The 19,101-nt window shown below is 35.9% G+C and overlaps 2 protein-coding genes across 2 annotated transcripts; both read left to right on the top strand.

Moving 5' to 3' along the window:
- The first annotated feature begins 9,446 nt into the window (after positions 1–9,446).
- On the top strand, positions 9,447–10,890 carry LOC150038023 (uncharacterized). The gene is made up of 4 exons (XM_090311115.1): positions 9,447–9,717; positions 9,761–9,898; positions 10,103–10,380; positions 10,690–10,890. Exons 1-4 carry the CDS (start codon positions 9,447–9,449, stop codon positions 10,888–10,890), a joined length of 888 nt encoding a protein of 295 aa, XP_090167241.1.
- Positions 10,891–11,034: 144 nt separating this feature from the next.
- On the top strand, positions 11,035–14,109 carry LOC150038022 (uncharacterized). Its single transcript, XM_090311114.1, has 3 exons — positions 11,035–11,577; positions 13,776–13,901; positions 13,963–14,109. Exons 1-3 carry the CDS (start codon positions 11,035–11,037, stop codon positions 14,107–14,109), a joined length of 816 nt encoding a protein of 271 aa, XP_090167240.1.
- The last annotated feature ends 4,992 nt before the right edge of the window (positions 14,110–19,101 follow it).

Here is a 19,101-nt window from a genome sequence, read left to right as displayed (position 1 = left end):
TGTAATAATTAGCTATTTAATTGCTTTATTAGTATCCTATCCCGGTCCATTAACTTTTATTTTAAATATACATGTGATTTATATTTTATTATTATATATGTCATATTGTATGTCATATATAATTAAATCCAACCATAGGTTATGCATTTATTTACATGCATCATATTATATTATAAGTGTTATAATATTTGAATATGCATGATTTAATTATATAGCATGCTCATGCATAATATAATATAATTGATATATTATATACATGCATGCATTAATAACATATACATGCATCATGTATAATTTAAGGGTTATCATATAAAGTATAAGTGTATGTTTATATAGTATGTTATTAATGTCTTTCATTTATTTATTTATAATATATAATTGTTATATATATTAATAATGAAATTGAGAATGATGAAGTATGACACTACTTTAGGTTAATTTATAAATGTTATGATTAACTAAAGTATGTCAAGCATGCAATGATTGTTTTTTAATTGTTTCATTTATTTATAATCGTTATAACTAAATGAAATTAGAATTAAAATCAATAATAATGAGTTGCATGCAAACCTTAGGTTATAATCCTATTTTAAAAAATGTTTTAAAACATGATTGTGATAGACCTAAGATCACATTTCTAATAAGATTAGAAATCTAGCTTTAATTTTTTAATCAGTTTAATAGGATTAAATTGATTCTTAATAAAATATTGGAAGTGTAATAAATGTATCTATAAGAGACCTTTCGTCTAAGGCGAGTTATATCTAGGTTGGGGTACTTAAGATGATGGAAACGTCGCACCCCTGCCTGACAACCTACCTGGAAAGGTGAATTAGATAGACTTGTTACATGCATGCAGGTTTGATGAAAGTTTATTAAAGAGTTTAATAAGACTTCAATCAAAATTCGTTAATCATAAAAAACAAGTGTTTTTTTTTTTAGCAAATTAAACGTTTACTTAGTTAAAAATCAGTAATTGGGTTTTTCCTAAGTTAAATAACCCTAGGTAAAACACTCAGTGGGAGAAAAATGGGGTATATGATACTTCAATTTATCCTCTACACATTTCTCCCTGTAAATTCACACTGTGAGATCTACACTCGGCCTCGAGGCACCATGGGTGTCCCTCTACGGGTAGCATTTGTGTAGATCAATATCAAGGCGAATGGAGAGAGTGTTTATAGTAAGTGGGAGTGAGACGTGTGCCAACACATCCCTCGGTCTCTCTCTTTACGTTGAAGTAAAGTTTCATGCATCGCCTCGTGGGATCGTGGGTATTCCCCTAAAGGATGGTAGTTTTGCATGACGTTTTATTCAGTCTCCAGAAATAGATAGGGTTACTTTAGTTTCATGTCCCAATCGGTTTTTTTCCTACGGTTGGCTCATTGGGGCAAAACTCTAGGACCTAAAATGAGGAATTACACTTACAAGAATTGTTAAGTTAGTTTAACGAATTCTGGATCAAACAATGGTGACTAATAATGACAATAGCAATGAGTTGTTTTGTCTATTAGTTGAGAATGTCTCATTTCAGTGAAGGGACACTTGATCACCCTACGTTGATTTTTGTTCTGCCTCACTGAAACATCATTGCAAATTAGATGTCACTTAGGGTACATTAGAATTTTGCTAAAATCAGTTGGTTGTTTTCGTGATTAATGCAAGTTATCTAGGTAGTAATTTGTTCATTTTCAACAATTTATATTATGGCCACCGCTACATTAAACTTGCTTGTCGGTGACAAATTAACGATTGAAAACTATACATCTTGGAAAAACATGATCAACAAAATTTTGATCATCAATGATCTTTCTTTCGTCCTTATGGATGATTGTCCTCCCATTCCTGCTTCAAATGCTCCTCGAAACGTTCGAGAGGCATACGAGCGCTGGACAAGGGCGAACAAAAAGGCCCAAGCATATATCTTGGCTAGTCTTATCGAAGTCTTGGCCAACAAGCATGAGCCCATGCTCACTGCCCATGAGATCATGGAGTGCCTGAGGGGAATGTTCGGATAGTCGTCCGCATAGCTCAAGCATGACGCTCTAAAACACATCATCAATACCTGTATGCCAGAAGGGGCATCTATATGAGAACATGTTCTCAACATGATGGTCCACTTCAATGTGGCAAAGATGAATGGGTCTTTCATCGATGAAGCCAGTCAAGTTAACTTCATATTGGAATCTTTCCCTGAAAGTTTCCTTCAGTTCCGTAGCAATGCTATTATGAACATGGTTGACTACAACCTAACCACCTTTCTTAATGAGCTACAGACCATTCAATCCTTGCATTAAAACGAAGTTAGAAAGGTGAGGCAAATGTTGCTTCGTCTTTTAAGAAGTTCTATAGAGGTTCAACCTCTAGAACTAAGTCTGTACCTTCTTCCTTCAGCGGAAGGCAAAAGCTATCTCTGGAGTGTTGTACAAGAAGGAAGAAGGCCACCCAAAGCTGCAAAGGGAATCTGTTTCCATTGCAACCAGGATGGTCATTGGAAAAGAAACTGCCCCAAATACTTGGAAGAAAAGAAGAATGCCAAGCAAAGTAAATTTCATTTACTTGTTTTGGAAACTTGCTTAGTGGAGAATGATGATTCTGCCTGGGTTATAGAGTCTGGCACCATTAACCATGTTTGTTCTTCATTTCAGGAAATTAGTTCCTAGCGACAACTAGATGCTTGTGAGATGACGATGCGGGTTGAAACTGGGCATGTCGTCTCGGTTCTGGCAGTGGGAGGTCTCCAGTTGACTTTACAGAATAAATTCCTTTTATTAGAAAATCTTATGTAGTTCCTGGTTTGAAGAGGAACTTAATTTCTGTAAAGTGTCTTTTAGAACAATCTTATTGTACAAATTTTTTAGTTAATAAAGTGTTTATTTCTAAATATGGTGTCAAATATACTTGTTCAGTTGAACTAGAAAATAACCTTTATGTGCTAAGACCGTTAGCAACTAAGGCACACCATAACACTGAGATGTTTAAGACTGCAATAATTCAACATAAAAGACTTAAAATTTCTCCTAAAGAGAATACTCATCTTTGGCACCTAATTTTAATAGGATTAAGAGATTGGTAAAGAACGGACTTCTAAGCGAGTTAGAAGAAAATTCTTTACTTGTATGTGAGTCATGCCTTGAAGGCAAAATGACTAAGAGACCTTTTAATGGAAAAGGTCACAAGGCCAAAGAACCTCTCGAGCTCGTACATTCAGACCTTTTTGGTCCAATGAATGTTAGAGCTAGAGGAGGTTTTGAATATTTTATCATCTTTACCGATGATTATTCCAGATATAGGTATGTTTATTTAGTGTAACATTGTTGGGGTTGATGCCCTAAAGTCTCATGTCTTGTAGTTTGTAAACAGTATGTACGAACGCTTTTGTTGTTAATATATGATATTTACTTCACATTTTATATTTTTTCTCAGTTACTTGTTTTATTTGTTTTACCATAAACCAATAAACATAAAATCCCTGGTTATCTGTATGTGACTCAAGCATGTATATGGTGACATACAAGTGGATCATGTCTTGAGTGATAACCAAAATGGTCTGTGTATATGGATATAAAAGGGAAACCTTATCTTGGTAACGCTATGGATGTGGCCCGCTTTTTGGAATGGTCACAAGTGTTGTGACTTGTCATAGATGGTCTGATCCTAATCATTCATGTTGGGGACATGCAAGCGAGGGTGTCCTATACAAAGAGTTTGTATAAGACCTGACCACAAAGTGTTAACGTCTCGTTATATAATACCGTTCATGACAGAGACTTCACTTTACTAGGATGACCATAAGTAACATGACCTCAATCCTGAGTGAGTTGGGAACTCCTGCCATTGAGGGCGGTCCTTTGATTTGTATGGGTGCGAGTGGCTAGGTCGTGAATTCAAACCTACCATTTTGAGGATTCGTCTAATTTGGGAGTTGGGAACTCAGCTATACAAGATCGAATTCACTCCTTCCCCGATGCAGAGGTAAGTAGATAGATAGCTCCCTTAAGGGCTGATTCCAGGGCTTGAACGATGTGGTGCCACACACCTTCTCTTGGCCCGAGAGGTGCTCACACATAGTTGGACTATGTTGTATTGTTCATTAAAGGAATCAGTGGTACTTAAGGAATGAGATGTAACTACAGGGGCATAACAGTAATTTGGCCCAGTTGTACTTACGAGCATCTGTGAAGGGTCATCGTACTCATGATTGGTTATACCTAATGGACACAGAAATATATCTGTGGTAAGAAGAGTTCAGCTGTTGGTCTTTAGTGGAATGTCTGACAGTTGATGGATGGTGGATTTCGTGGTTAAAGAGTTTAGTCAGCTATTCACGAATCGTTGGAGCTTCAAGCCATAGGTCCATTAGGTCCCCTGGGTAGCTTGTATAAAGTCGAGAACCAATGTTTGAGTTAATTTAAAATGTTCAAATTAACAAGAGGAAGTTCGATTATATATGATATAATTGGATTGGTTAATTATATATGATATAATTGGCTAAATGTATGAGATACATTATTTTGGAGGAAATTAGATATAAATATGATTTCTACCAAGTAGAGGAGAAAATACTATAGTAGATATGTGATATCAAACTATAGGATAAAAATATAATATGATTATATTTATTAATTAATTAGTTGGTTAATTATATGATAATTAATCCAAAATTCACATTCGAACGTGGGTTAGAGGGGCAAGGTCAGTTATTGTAACCGATGAGATAAAATGAAAATTTTTTTCATTTTTGAATGGTTCAATCGATCGCCCAAAATATTTCGAGAGCGCGCGTTGGTAGATTTGTAAACGATCGCTTACGTAAAACGAGAGACTATACGATAGTCCTCTCCGCCTAAACGATCGTCTACCTAGCGCCTAAACGATCGCATGCTATTTTTTACATGATCGGATAGCTTCTTTAAACGATCGTATAGTGTGTCATTTTTGCTAAACGATCCTGTACCATTTTCTAAACGATTGTTTAGTAAAACCTACACGATCGTATAGCTTCTCCTAAACGATAAGCATTCTGCTATGCAATAGCAGTTTTTTCCCTCCCACATGCTTATCGCCTACACAATTCGTGTTTCCTCTTTCTTCTACCAAATTCACCAAAGATCACCCTTTGGGTTTTCACTCCGAGAATACCCGGGGCTCTTTAGTGGTGGTGTCGTTCCCATGGCGTTCGTGTTCGTGCGGTTGTTCGTGCTGCTATTATTGACGCTGCTGCTGGGCATTGGTAGATCGTGTAGAGGGTTCCACTGCGGTGAGTTCCAAAGCGTCGAAGACTTCAACTGGTATGGAACTCTCTCCCTTGTTATTTATCTTGTTCTTAGTATGCCGATAATTAGTGTTTGTTTGGATAACTATATGTTTGTAATGTATAATATGTATTTCAGTCACTGTGAGATCGGAGCGATCCGAACGCGCTCATGGAACTCTTAGATATGAGATCCTTCAAACATAAGTCTGAGTCTTTTGAAGAGTTCAAAGAATTCAAGGCTGAAGTTAAAAATGCATTAAACATAACGATTAAAACATTTTAATCTGATCGAGGTGGATTATGGTTCTAACATTCTAAAACTATTTGATAGCACATTGAATAGTATTCCAACTCTCATCACCTGGTACACCTCAGCAGAATGTTGTATCAGAAAGGAGAAATCGAACCCTGTTGCACATAGTTTGGTCTATGATGAGTTACGCTTCCTTACCTGACTCATTTTGAGGTTATGCAATAGAGACTATAGCGTATATTTTGAACTGTTTTCCATCTAAGAGTGTTAATAGAATACCTTTGAAATTATGGAATGGATGTAAAGCTAGTTCTAGAATCGAGCTGAGTTGTTTACTGCCACACGAGGAGAGTCTCCTACTACATTGTAGGTCTAAATGCATGAAGCCCTATTGTAATTAGTTTACATATCACAAACGTTATGTATTTGAGTTTTGGGAGTGTGGGACAAAAGAAGTTGATTGTTGTGTAGTTTTTTAAAGTTTTTTGTTGAGAGGAGTAGATTTAAGAAAAGGATGGAGCAAGAAGCTGCAATAAATGTTGTGCAATTACCTCCTCGAGCCAACAACGTGACAAATTCAATAGAAGGTTTACTTCGGTACTTTCAAGCAAAGGAAGCTTTAAACCAAGTTATAGTGGTTTTTTCAGTTTTAATTCGGGCAGAGGAGGAGGATTTCCGTCTATTAGCAGTTCAAGATGACCATCTGAGTCCACAATAGGTTCACAGGTAAGATCAACCATTGGTGCATCTACAGGTGTTGAGAGGATACCTATTTGTATAGAATGTGGTAGAGGTCACTAGTGTCCATGCTTTAGAAAGAATGATGTATGCTTCAATTGTGGACAACCTGAACATTTTCACAAAAATTATCCTAAGTTATTGCGATAGGGCAATACTACTCAAAGAACCATTTCTCAAAAATTTGATCAGCCAACTATGCCAACAGCTTCCAAAGGTGAAGGTTCGAGTGGTGCTAAGCAGAAGGCACCAGTGGGTCGCCCCCATGCTCAAAGGAAAGTATTTGCAATGACCCAACAGAAAGCTAATGAAACACCTGATGTCGTGACTGGTATGTTAATTGTTTTTTTATAAACATGCTCATGTATTGATTGATCCTGGTGCTATGCATTCTTTTATGTCATGTGTGTTTATTGTGGGTGTTAATAAAAAGTTAGAATGTTTGTCAGAAGAGTTGTTAATTAGTATGTCATTGGGTGAAACATTTGTGGCTAGAGATGTATATAAAGAATGGACACTACGTGTTGATGGAAGTGAATTGTCTGCTGACCTAATACCCTTAAGTATCCAGGAATTTGATATTATTCTAGGGATGAATTTCTTGTCAAAATATCATGCCTCTTTAGATTTTCATTAAAATGAGGTAGTGTTTAAACAGCCAGGAAAAGTTAAAGTGAATTTTAAAGGCAACAGACGAATTCTACCTACACGTGTGATTTCTGTACTGAACGCAAGTAAGACGTTAAGAAAGGGTTATACTGCTTTTCTAACTCACGTGATAGATAAACGGGTTGATAAGAAGTTGAAATTAGAAGATATACCAGTGGTGCATGAGTTCCCAGATGTTTTTCCAGACGATCTGTCGACATTACCTCCTGATAGAGAGATAGAGTTTGCCATTGATTTAGTGCCTGGAACAGCTCCGATCTCCCAAGCACCATATAGAATGGCACCAACAGAACTGAAAGAGTTGAAAACTCAGCTGCAAAAACTGGTGGATAAAGATTACATTAGACCCAGTGTTTCTTCGTGGGGTGCTCCAGTATTATTCGTGAAGAAGAATGATGGTACACTAAGATTATGTATTGATTATCGACAATTAAATAAGGTAACAATATGTAGTAAGTATCCTTTGCCACAGATTGATTATTTATTTGATCAGCTAAAGGATGCTTCAGTGTTTTCCAAGATTGATTTATGGTCGAGGTATCATCAGTTGAAAATTAAGGAATCAGATATTCCAAAGACAGCGTTCAAGACAAGGTATAGGCATTATGAGTTTTTAGTAATGTCGTTTGGATTGATTAATGCACCTGCAACATTCATGGATTTGATGAATAGGATATTTCTGTTGGATGGACACCATCACGCAGCGGAATAAATCAGGATCCATAAGCATTTTAATTCATTAATCATGCTAAAAACAGAGTATAAAAGGTTTCATGAACATATCTTGGCCGAATCAATGAAATATCCATTTCCAGCTGCAAAATCCTCCTAATCCTTGTGTAGACCACCACAAGATCTTCTCTACTATCCTCTTGGTGCTCTAGATTGAGTTGTGGGACTCAAAATAAGTTAAAATCAAAGGGAATATGGAGAAAGCTCACTGAACAGAACCCATTGAAGAACACTTTTTTCATCCGAATTTTTGAGCAAAAATTCAGTCGGTTCTCTTGCCTTTCTTCACTCCAATCTCTTCAATATATTGCAGACTATCATGCAAAGAGATGTGCTGCATGTGATGCAGCTCATGCTTGGAGTAAAGCAATAGAAGAGGTGGTGGGTTCTTTGTAAGCTACTTTGAAGATGACTTGAAAAATCCATTTTCAAGTTTTGTGTGATTTTCAATTTCAAAAATCTATTTTGATTTTAAAATCATATTTTATTTCTAAAATAAAAATTTATCAATTTTACAAATTAATTTCATAAATTAATTTTCTAATAAAATTAATAAATAATTATTTAAACAATTTAAATAATTCTAATTAATTTAATATCCATATTAAATTAATTTTTACACAAATTCTCCAATTCCTTTTGATTCTAATTTGAACGTTTCAAATTAACTTATCACACTACTCTAAAGCTAATCCATTTCCAAGCTAGTAGGGGGACCTCATGGACCTACAGATCATGGGCTCCAACGATCCGAGATTAATCGACTAAACTCATTAGACCGATCTAACCCCCATTCGTTAACTAATGGGTCACTCCACTAAAGTCCATAGTTGAACTCCCCTCACTGTAGATATACTATGTCCACTCGATATAACAATGATTAGTAAGTTAACCCTTCATAGGTTGTTCGCAATAACGGTTGGGTCAAATTTCTGTTTACCCCCAAAATTACCTCTTGTTTCTTAAGTCCCCATTAATCCCCTCATGAACAATTGTTTTGTGATCCACTCACAAAACCGAGTCCCTCTCATGCCAAATGAGAGGGCGGGATCCCTTGTTCAAGCCCCAAAATCAGCACTTAAGGGAACAACCTCTCTACTATCCCTAAAGCAGGTAGAAGTGAATTTCCTCTTGCACCCTATATCCCCAGCTATCTATCCAGTCTTACCCATGAAATGGCAGTCATATTGAGCCGGCGCTGTTGAGCCAACCCTCACCTATGAAAATCTAAGGATAATCTCAGATAAACAGAAGCAAATATTCAGCTCAGGATTAAGGTCAAGTTACCTAGGTCATCGCTTTGAAATAGTCAGTCTTAAACAGTAAATAGTGTTATAAAGTAAGAGTAACTCATTTTGTGGTCCGATCTTGTACAAACTCTTTTGCACAAGGACACCCCCACTCCTCATGTCCAATATGAACGAATTAGGATGACTTCGTTTGTAGCACTTTACAACTCCTTGTAACAACTACAGAGCAGGTCGTATCCAATAGTGTTACCAGAATAAGGTACTCAACCTTATCCATGTACTATAGATCATTTTGACTATTTACTCGAACTTGATCCACCTTTATGTCTCCACATAAAGTTTAAGTACTCATCCAATAGTCAAGGGACTTTTAGGTTTATTGGAGTTCTATTCAAGCAATAGATCTATTCAATAACACCTTTATTGAATTTTCAGAATAAGCTCCATTGTTTACATACCACGAGTTTTAGGACATAAAACCCAACAATTTCATCCTTACCTTGATCATGTTGAGCATTTGAGAACAGTGTTGTAAACATTGCGAGATATGAAATTGTATGCAAAGTTCAGCAAATGCGAGTTTTGGCTCGAACAAGTGATGTTCCTTGGACATGTGATTTCAGCCAAAGGTGTTTCAGTGGATCCACAAAAAATAGAAGTAGTATTTAAGTGGGAGCAGCCCAAGACAATGACTCAACTACGTAGCTTTCTGGGTTTAGCTGGTTATTACCACTGCTTTGTTGAGGGATTCTCAAAGTTGGCACTTCCATTAACAACTCTAACTAAGAAGAATGCTAAATTGTTATGGACGGAGGATTGTGAAAAGAGTTTTTCATGAATTGAAAAGAAGATTGGTTTCAGCACCTATTATAACACTTCCAACACCTGGTGTTGAGTACGAAGTTTACTGTGATGCTTCTCGCCAAGGTTTAGGGTGTGTTCTTATGCAGAAGGGTAAAGTGATAGCTTATGCTTCCAGGCAATTGAAAAAGCATGAGTGTAATTACCCAACACATGATCTAGAGTTAGCAATAGCAGTGGTGGCGCTAAAGATTTGGCGACATTATTTATATGGGGAAAAATGTTGCATACTTACATATCATAAAAGCTTGAAGTATGTCTTTGATCAGAAAGAGTTAAATATGAGGCAAAGATGGCTATAATTGATCAAAGCTTATGATTGTACCATTGATTATCATCCAGGTAAGGCTAATGTGGTAGTTGATGCTTTGAGTAGGAAGGCATTATGCCCAAAGGCTTCATTGAATGCTATTAGTTCATCTCTTGGATGTGAACTAAAGGGTTGTAATGCAGTGTTAGCAGCAAATAATCAGGGAAGTTTAATTGCACAAATTCAGGTAAGGCCTACCCTAATTGATAAGATTGTTGAGGCACAAAAGAATGATGAAATGTTGAAGCAAATACGAAAAATAGTGGAGAAAGGTCATCAAGCAAACTATGATGTAAGGAACGATGAAGCTGTAATAAGATATAACCATGTATGTGTTCCTAATAGGATGGACTTAAAGCAAGAGATTTTAGAGGAAGCCCATAGCTCAACCTATACAATGCATCCAGGTAACACTAAAATGTATCAGACTTTGAAACAGTTCTACTGGTGGCCTAGGATGAAACATGATATAGTTGAATATGTATTGAAATGCATGATTTTCCAGCAAGATAAACCTATCAGATAGAAAACAGCTGGGCTTCTAAACCCACTCACAGTGCTAGAATGGAAGTGGGAGCATGTTACCATGGACTTTCTATTTGGACTTCCTCACACTCAGAATGGTCATGATGGCACCTGGGTGATAATTGAAAGGTTGACTAAAATAGCAAGATTTTTACCAGTTAAAGCCACTTATTCCTTGGATAAGTTAGCTAAAATGTATGTAGCAGAAGTTGTTAGTCGTTATGGAGCACTAGTATCAATTGTCTCTAACCAAGATTCGAGATTAACGTCGAAGTTTTGGCCAAGCTTGCAATAGGCTTTTGGTACTAAACTTAAGTTTAGCACAGCTTTCCATCCCCAGATAGATGGGCAGTCAAAGCGAACTATCCAGACTTTGGAAGACATGCTTTGAGCCTGTGTGATACAGTTAAAGGGCAACTAAGATTCTCATCTTTCACTAATGGAGTTTGCATATAATAACAGTTATCATTCCAGTATTGAAATGGCTTCATATGAAGATTTTTATGGGAGGAAATGTAGAACCCTAGTATGTTGGGATGAATTTGGTGAAAGGAAGTTGCTTGGTCCAGAATTGGTACAAATCACTACTGGTACTAGTAAGATCATTAGGGAAAAACATAAGATGGCTCAGGATCGTCAAAAAAGTTATGCTGACAAACACCGTCGAGAGTTGGAACTTAAGGTAGGAGATAGAGTTCTTCTGAAGTTTTCTCCTTGGAAAAGAGTTTTACGCTTTGTGAGGAAAGGAAAATTGAATCCGAGGTATATAGGACCATATGAAATCTTGGAACGCATAGGATCATTAGCCTACTGTTTGGCATTGCCAATAGAGCTTTCTAGGATACATGATGTGTTACATGTGTCAATGTTGCGTAAATATTTTTCAGACCCATCTCATGTTCTAGAATCACGATCGCTAAGATTTAAGGAAAATTTGTCCTATGAGGCAGAACCTGTACAAATCTTAGATAGGAAGAAGCAGGTATTGAGAAACAAGACAATTCCACTAGTTAAAGTGTTGTGGAGAATGGAAAAAGCAACCTGGGAAAGCGAACAACATATGAAAGCCAAATATCCTCAATTTTTCTCCTTATGACTTTTAACTGAATTTCAAGGACGAAATTCACAAGGGTACTAACTTGTAAGCCCTTGTTCCTTTTCCTCTTGTTGATGGTTAGGATTAACCTATATAAGTGAGCTTAGTATGTACCTAAATGGATAACTTGGATTGTATGACATAAGAAAGTTTTGATGCTAAATGTTGAAGTTAAAGTTAGAAATTATTTGACAAATGCAAGTTCTTTTAGAGACGTATTAATACTTGTTATTGTTGGAGAAAATTATCATGATTGGCCACTTGACTAGTGAATAGAAGTTGTGTTTGGCTAAGTGTTACAAGGAAAGAAAGAACAAAATTTTGTGGGAAATACAAGTTGGCCAAGAGGGGAGTTAGACTAATTTGGCTTGAAAAATCATTTTTGGATGAATTTCCTAAAATCTAAAATTAATTTAGTTTAATAGGTTATTTAAGGCTACAATGAAACTGCAATGTGCATTTTGAACATGGTTCCCTCGAAAAGTGTTTCTGAAACACCTTACGAGCTCTGAAGATGACGTAAAGGAAGTTTATATTGCTTCAGAATCTGGAGTTGCACAGCACATGTGTTGGTACAAAATCCTAAAAAGTTGGAATGTCGTTCAAAAGTATGTTTATTTGTAGGTTACCCTAAAGAAAGGAAAGGTGGTAACTTTTATGATCCTCAGGAAGATAAAGTGTTTGTGTCGACAAATGCAACTTTCTTGGAGGAGGACCACATCAAGAATTATCAACCTCGTAGTAAGCTAGTAATAGAAGAAATGTCCGAAGAAATGATAAATGCATCAACAAGAGTTGTTGACAGAGTGGGTCTATCAACAAGAGTTGTTGATGAAATTGGTATTTCACATCCTTCTCGAGAGTTGAGAATGCCTCGTCATATTGGGAGAATTGTGCAATAGTCTGATCGGTAGATGGGTTTGATTGAAACTCAAGTCACCATACCAGATGATTGCTTAGAAGATCCATTAACTTTCAAACAAGCAATGAATGATGTGGATAAAGACCAATGGATTAAAACCATAGACCTTGAAATGGAATCTATGTAGTTCAATTCTATCTGGGATCTTGTAGATCAACCTAAAGGGGTAAAACCCATCAGTTGCAAATGAATCTACAAGAGAAAATGAGACCAAGCTAGTAAGGTACAAACCTAAAAAGCAAGACTTGCGGTAAAAGGGTTTACCTAAAAAGAGGGGGTAGACTATAAAGGAACTTTCTCTCTGGTTGCCATGATAAAGTCTATATGAATACTTTTGTCCATTGATGCATTTTATGATTATGAAATATGGCAAATAGATGTCAAGACAGCCTTTCTGAATGGCTATCTTGAAGAGAGGATCTACGTATCTCAACCAAAAGGATTCATCGAACAGGGTCGAGGGCAAAAGGTTTGCAGGCTTAATTGATCCATTTATGGGTTGAAACAAGCATCTAGATCCTGGAATATAAGATTTGATATTGCGATCAAATCTTACAACTTTGAACAAAATGTTGACGAATCTTGTGTTTACAAGAAAATTGTTAACAAAACTGTCGCCTTTCTGGTGTTGTATGTTGATGATATTCTACTCATAGGAAATGAAGTAGACTTTCTAGTTGATGTTAAGAGATGGTTGGCTATGCAATTCCAAATGAAAGATTTGGGAGAAGCATAGTATGTTCTTAGGATCCAAATAGTTCGGAATCGCAAGAACATAACTTTAGCATTATCTCAAGCATCTTATATAGACAAGATGTTGTTTAGATATAAAATGAAAAATTCCAAGAAAAGAACGTTGCCTTTCAGACATGAAATTCATTTGTCTAAAGAACAAAGTCCTAATACACCTCAAGATATTGAGGTTATGAAAAGAATTCCATATGCATTAGCAGTAGGGAGTTTAATATATGCAATGTTGTGTACTCATCCCGATATATGCTATGTAGTTGGAATAGTCAGCAGATTTCAGTCCAATCCTGGATATAATCATTGGACTGTCGTTAAGAACATTCTCAAGTATCTCTGGAGAACGAGAAATTATGTACTCGTGTATCGTGCTAAGGATCTTATCCTTATTGGATACACTGATTCTGACTTCCAGACCGATATAGATTCAAGGAAATCAACTTCGGGATCAGTATTCACTCTGTATAGAGGAGCAGTAATGTGGAGAAGTATCAAACAAAGTTGTATTGCTGACTCCACAATGGAAGCTAAGTATGTAGCTGTAAGTAAAGTGGCAAAAGAAACAGTATGGTTATGAAAGTTCCTGGCGAATTTGGAAGTAGTTCCAAATATGCTCTTGCATGTCACCCTCTGTTGTGATAACAGTAGAGCAGTTGCAAATTCAAAGGAATCTCGAAGCCATAAACGTGGAAAGCACATCAAGCGGAAGTGCCATCTCATCAGAGAGATTGTACACAGAGGAAATGTGATCCTCACATAGATAGTCTCACAATACAACTTAGCTGATCCATTTACGAAGTCCCTCTCGACTAAAGTATTCGAAGGTCACCTAGTAGGACTAGGTCTACAAGATATTTGTCACTAGGGCAAGTGGGAGAATTTATGGGTATCTGATACCTTAGTTTATTGTATATATACCTTTTATTCTCTCATTGTAACTCAACATCGTATATATTTGTATATATTGATCCACTGAAGTTTCAGTCCAAGTGGGAGTATTGTTAGGTTGTGTGTCCTAAAACTAGCTCTTTGTAAAGTTAAACACATTCTATTATCAATAAAGATGTTATTCTTTTGTTCAAGAAAGTTGTTATTGAATATTTAAAATTGCATTCATACAATCTAAATCTAATAAACTAAGATCCATGGCTATTACATGAATACTTGAACTTTATGTAGAGACATAAAGATGGATCAAGTTCGATTAGAAAGCCAAAAATGATCTATAGTATATGATTAAGGTTGGGTATCTTACTCTGATAATACTATTGGATGCGGCCTACTCTATAGCGATTACAAGTTTTTGTAAAGGTGCTACAAACAAAGTGATCCTGATTCGTTCATGTATTGACATGAGGAGTGGGGGAATCCTATGCAATGAGTTTGCATAAGATCGGACCAAAAAATAAGTCACTCTTACTTTATAACATTGTTTACTATTTAAGACTGACTATTTCGCTTAGATGACCTAGGTAACTTGATCTTAATCCTAAACTAACTATGAACTCCTGTTTATTCAGGATTATCCTTCGATTTGCATAGGTGAGGACTAGCTCAACAGTGCTAGCTCAATAAGCCTCCCATTTCAGGGGTAAAACTAGGTAGATAGCTGGGGACATAGGGTACAAGACGGAATTCACGCCTACCCGATTTATGGATAGGAGAAAGGTTGTTCTCTTAAGTAATTAAATCTAGATCTTGAACAAGGGGCCCCACCCTCTCACTGGCCCGAGAGGGATTTGGTTTAGTGATTGGATCATAAACTAATTGTTCATTAGAGGATCAATAGGAACTTAAGGACCAAGATGTAATATCGGGAGTAAAACAGCATATTAACCCAACTGTTATTACGAACAATCTGTGAAGGGTCAACTTATTGGTTATGGCTAAATCATGTGGACACAAATATATCTACAGTGAGGAGAGTACAACTATCGAGCTATAGTGGTGTGACTTGATAGTTAACAAATACTGATTAATTAAGACTAAAGAGTTTTAGCCAATTAATCTTAAATTGTTGGAGCTCATGATCTGTAGGTCTATAAGATCCCTCTACTAGCTCGTAAAACATGAACACCTTGAATTAATAAATTGAGTGAATTTGGAATGATATCAATTTGAATTGTTCAAATTGAAATCCAATTTGAAAATGTTCGAATTGAAATTAGGGTTTGAATTTGAATAGGTTAAAATTCGAATTAGGGTTTGTTTAATTATATACGATATAATTAACGTTTAATTTGTTGAAAATAAATGAAATTGGAGAGTTTAATATATTTAAATATTGATTTAAATGTTAAATTATATGAATATGATTCATGTTAAAATTAAGTGTGTGATTAATTTAGTATTTGATATTAAATTAATTAATTAATTATGTTTAATTAAAAAATCAAATTAATTTCCAACTTTTATCCAATTTGAGAAATTGGACTTGGTTAATTGTGAATTAATCAAATTAATTAATTTGGAATTAATTATAGAATTAATTAAATGAAAATTAATTTGAATTTTGAAATTGGAGAAAGTGGGTTTTTCCCCACTTTCCCCAAGCATGAGGTGTTCCTCATGCATAATCCCACCTAATTCCACTTGATTTCTCAAGTAGCAGCTGGCCTTGATGAAGAGCTTCAGTGGTTGCATACTGCGAATGATTAAAAGTTCCTGAATTGAAGAAGAAATCAGAGTTTGAAAGCTGGAAAATAAGTTTTCTACTACTTCTTCTTCCTCCTCTTCAAACCCACAAAAATATCTTCACAAATTCACTCAAATTTGAGTTCCACCACTCAAATTCAATGCTAAGAATAGTAGAGAAGATCTATTGGTAATTCACTAATAATTTGGAGCTGATTTAACATGAAGAGCAGCTTGGATTCAGAAGAATTCATCAAAGGTATATAATCAAAAACCCTCTTGTGTTTTTCTTGCAAAAGCATGCTTTTAGAACTCAAATTAAATGTAATTAGAGTGCTTATTTATTCTGTTTACTTTTGTTGCATGCTTGTGTATTCCATCACTAAGAAGGCTACTTTATCACTGATGATTTTCTTGTAGACACAAGGTTCATCAACGTTTTGATCAAAACTAAAAGATTTTATCACAGTATCAAATCTAATGTTCCAAGATCTGGACACCTGCTTTAACCCATAACTGAATTGATTCAGCTTGCAAACTTTTTGCTATTGACCTTGACCTACGAACCCCTCGGGCTGAAAAATAAAGATGTTTTTTTCAAGATTACCATTCTGAAAGGTAGTCTTGACATTCATTTGTCATATCTCATAGTCATAATATGTGGCTATGGATATGAGAATTCTTATAGACTTAAGCATAGCAACAGGGGGAAAAATTTCCTCATAGTAACCCCATCTCTCTGGGTATAACCCTTTTCTACAAGTCTAGCTTTGAAGGTCTGTATCTTTCCTGCTACATCTCTCTTTCTTTTATAGATCCATTTACACCCTATGGGTTTAACCTCTCCAGGTAAATCTATAAGTTCCCATACTGAATTGAAGTACATAGACTTAATTTCAAGGTTCATGGCTTTAACCCATTAATCGTTGTCTACGTCATTTGTTACCTGTTTATAGGACAATGGATCCTCAATGTCATCATTTGGTATGACAACCTGAGTGTCAGTTAAACTTAAGTAACGATCAGGTTGTGATATAACTTTCCCACTGCATCGAGGCACTCTCAAGGATTGAGAAAGACGAGACTAACCTGCAATGTTGGCTTCTTCATTAACTCTTGATGAAGGACCAGCTGTATCAAAAACCCTTGTTTATTCTTCAATAACTTCATTTAATACTAAATTTCTATGTGGTTTATGATCTCTCATGTGGTTCTCCTCCAAGAATGTGACATTTTTCGATACAAACACCTTGTTTTCTTGAGGAACGTAGAATAAAACACCTCTCGTTTCCTTAGGGTAACCAACAAATTGGTATAACCTTAAACGTGATTCCAACTTCTTAGGATTTTCCACTAACACGTGTGCAGAACAACCCCAGATTCTAAAGTGGCGTAAACTAGGTTTACGTCCCCTCCATAACTCGAAAGATGTTTCAGAAACACTCTTCGAGGGAATATTATTCAAAATGTGAACTGCAGTCCCTACTGCATACCCCCACAACAAGTTAGGTTGAGCATAGCTCATCATAGAACGAACCATGTCCAATAAGGTTCTATTTCTTCTTTCTGAACATCGTTCTGTTGAGATGTACCAGGTGCTGAAAGTTGGGATTCAATTCAATTTCTATCATATAGTCTTGGAATTCTAAATCCATATACTCACTACCTCGATCAGATTGAAGTGTTTTAATCATTTTATCTAATAGGTTTTCAACTTCAACCTTGTACTCTTTGAACTTTTTAAAGACTTCAGATTTATGTCCCATCAGGTATAAGTAACCATACCTCGAATAATCATTTTTGAAAGAGATGAAGTATTTGTATTCTCCTCGAGCTTTTACATTTATTGAGCCACAAAGATCTGAATGTATGAGTTTTAAAGGCTCTTTGGCTCTATATCATTTTTCTCTAAAAGGTCTTTTAGTCATTTTTCCTTCAAGATAGGATTCACATAAAGGTAAAACTCGCTTAAGAGTCCATTCTTTACCAGTCTCCCAATCCTATCAAGATTTATGTGACCTGACCTCAAATGCTAAAGATAGATATTATTGTTACCTAGAGAAATTCTTTGCCTTTTAGTTTAAGTATTCGCAGCTTTAAACATCTCATGATTTAGAAGTGCTTTTAATTCAGTTGGTCTTAACACATATAAATTGTCTTCAAGTTTAGCTTAACAAATTGTGACACCAATTTTCATAATGAAAGCTTCATTGAATGAAAAAGAAACAGAATATGATTGTTCAATTAAACAAGTAATAGATACAAGGTTCCTCTTAATTTTGGAACTATATAGAAATTTTCCAAAGTTAAATATCTATTTCTGGAAAAAAAAATTAGCAGCTTCCACTACACGAGCTGAAAATGGCGTCTCTCGGTCCAACCTTGAGCATCATTTCACCCTCTTTGAGCTATTGGAAGAAACTAATTCCCTATAAAGAATAACAAACGTGATTAGTAGCTCTCAAATCAAATATTCAAACATTATGGTCATTTTCCACTAAACAAGTTTCTAAGACCAGTAAATCATATTTACCTTCCTTCTCTTTCTTCCTCTCGGCGAAGTACTTGGGAAAATTATGTTTCTAATGACCATCCACATTGTAGTGGAAGCATTTTTTCTTGTCAGCCACCTTGGCCTTGTCCTTGCCTTTCCCAACAGCGAAAGACTTCTCCTTTCCTCCTTTCTTTTTTTGGATCTTCTTAGAACCAAAAGGTAAGGGAACAGACTTAGTTCCAAAGAATGAACCTTTGTGGAACTTCTTGGAATGGGAAACATTTGTCTTTCCTTCTATCAATCCCTTACTTTTCATAAGAGATTGATAAGTCTGTAACTCATTCAGAAGGGTAGTCATGGTGTACTCTTTTTTATTTATAACCGCATTGTTGCGAAATTGGAGGAAACTCTTTAAAAGAGATTCCAGAATAAAAGACACTTAACTTTGCTTGTCAATGACCACGTCATTCATCTCGGTGAAATTGAATTGAACCATCATGTCGAGAACATGTTCTCTCACTGACTAGCCTTCCTTCATGCGCGCATTATAAACGTACTTGAGGGCCTCGTGTCAGATCTAAGAGGATGGTTGTCCAAACATCTCCTGGAGGGA

This window comes from Benincasa hispida, chromosome 2 (assembly GCF_027475165.1).
Source record: "Benincasa hispida cultivar pf3 chromosome 2, pf3_genome.v1.1, whole genome shotgun sequence".
Lineage (NCBI taxonomy): Eukaryota > Viridiplantae > Streptophyta > Magnoliopsida > Cucurbitales > Cucurbitaceae > Benincasa > Benincasa hispida.
Note: the sequence above shows the minus strand (reverse complement) of the source record. Positions and strands in the feature narration are given on the sequence as shown.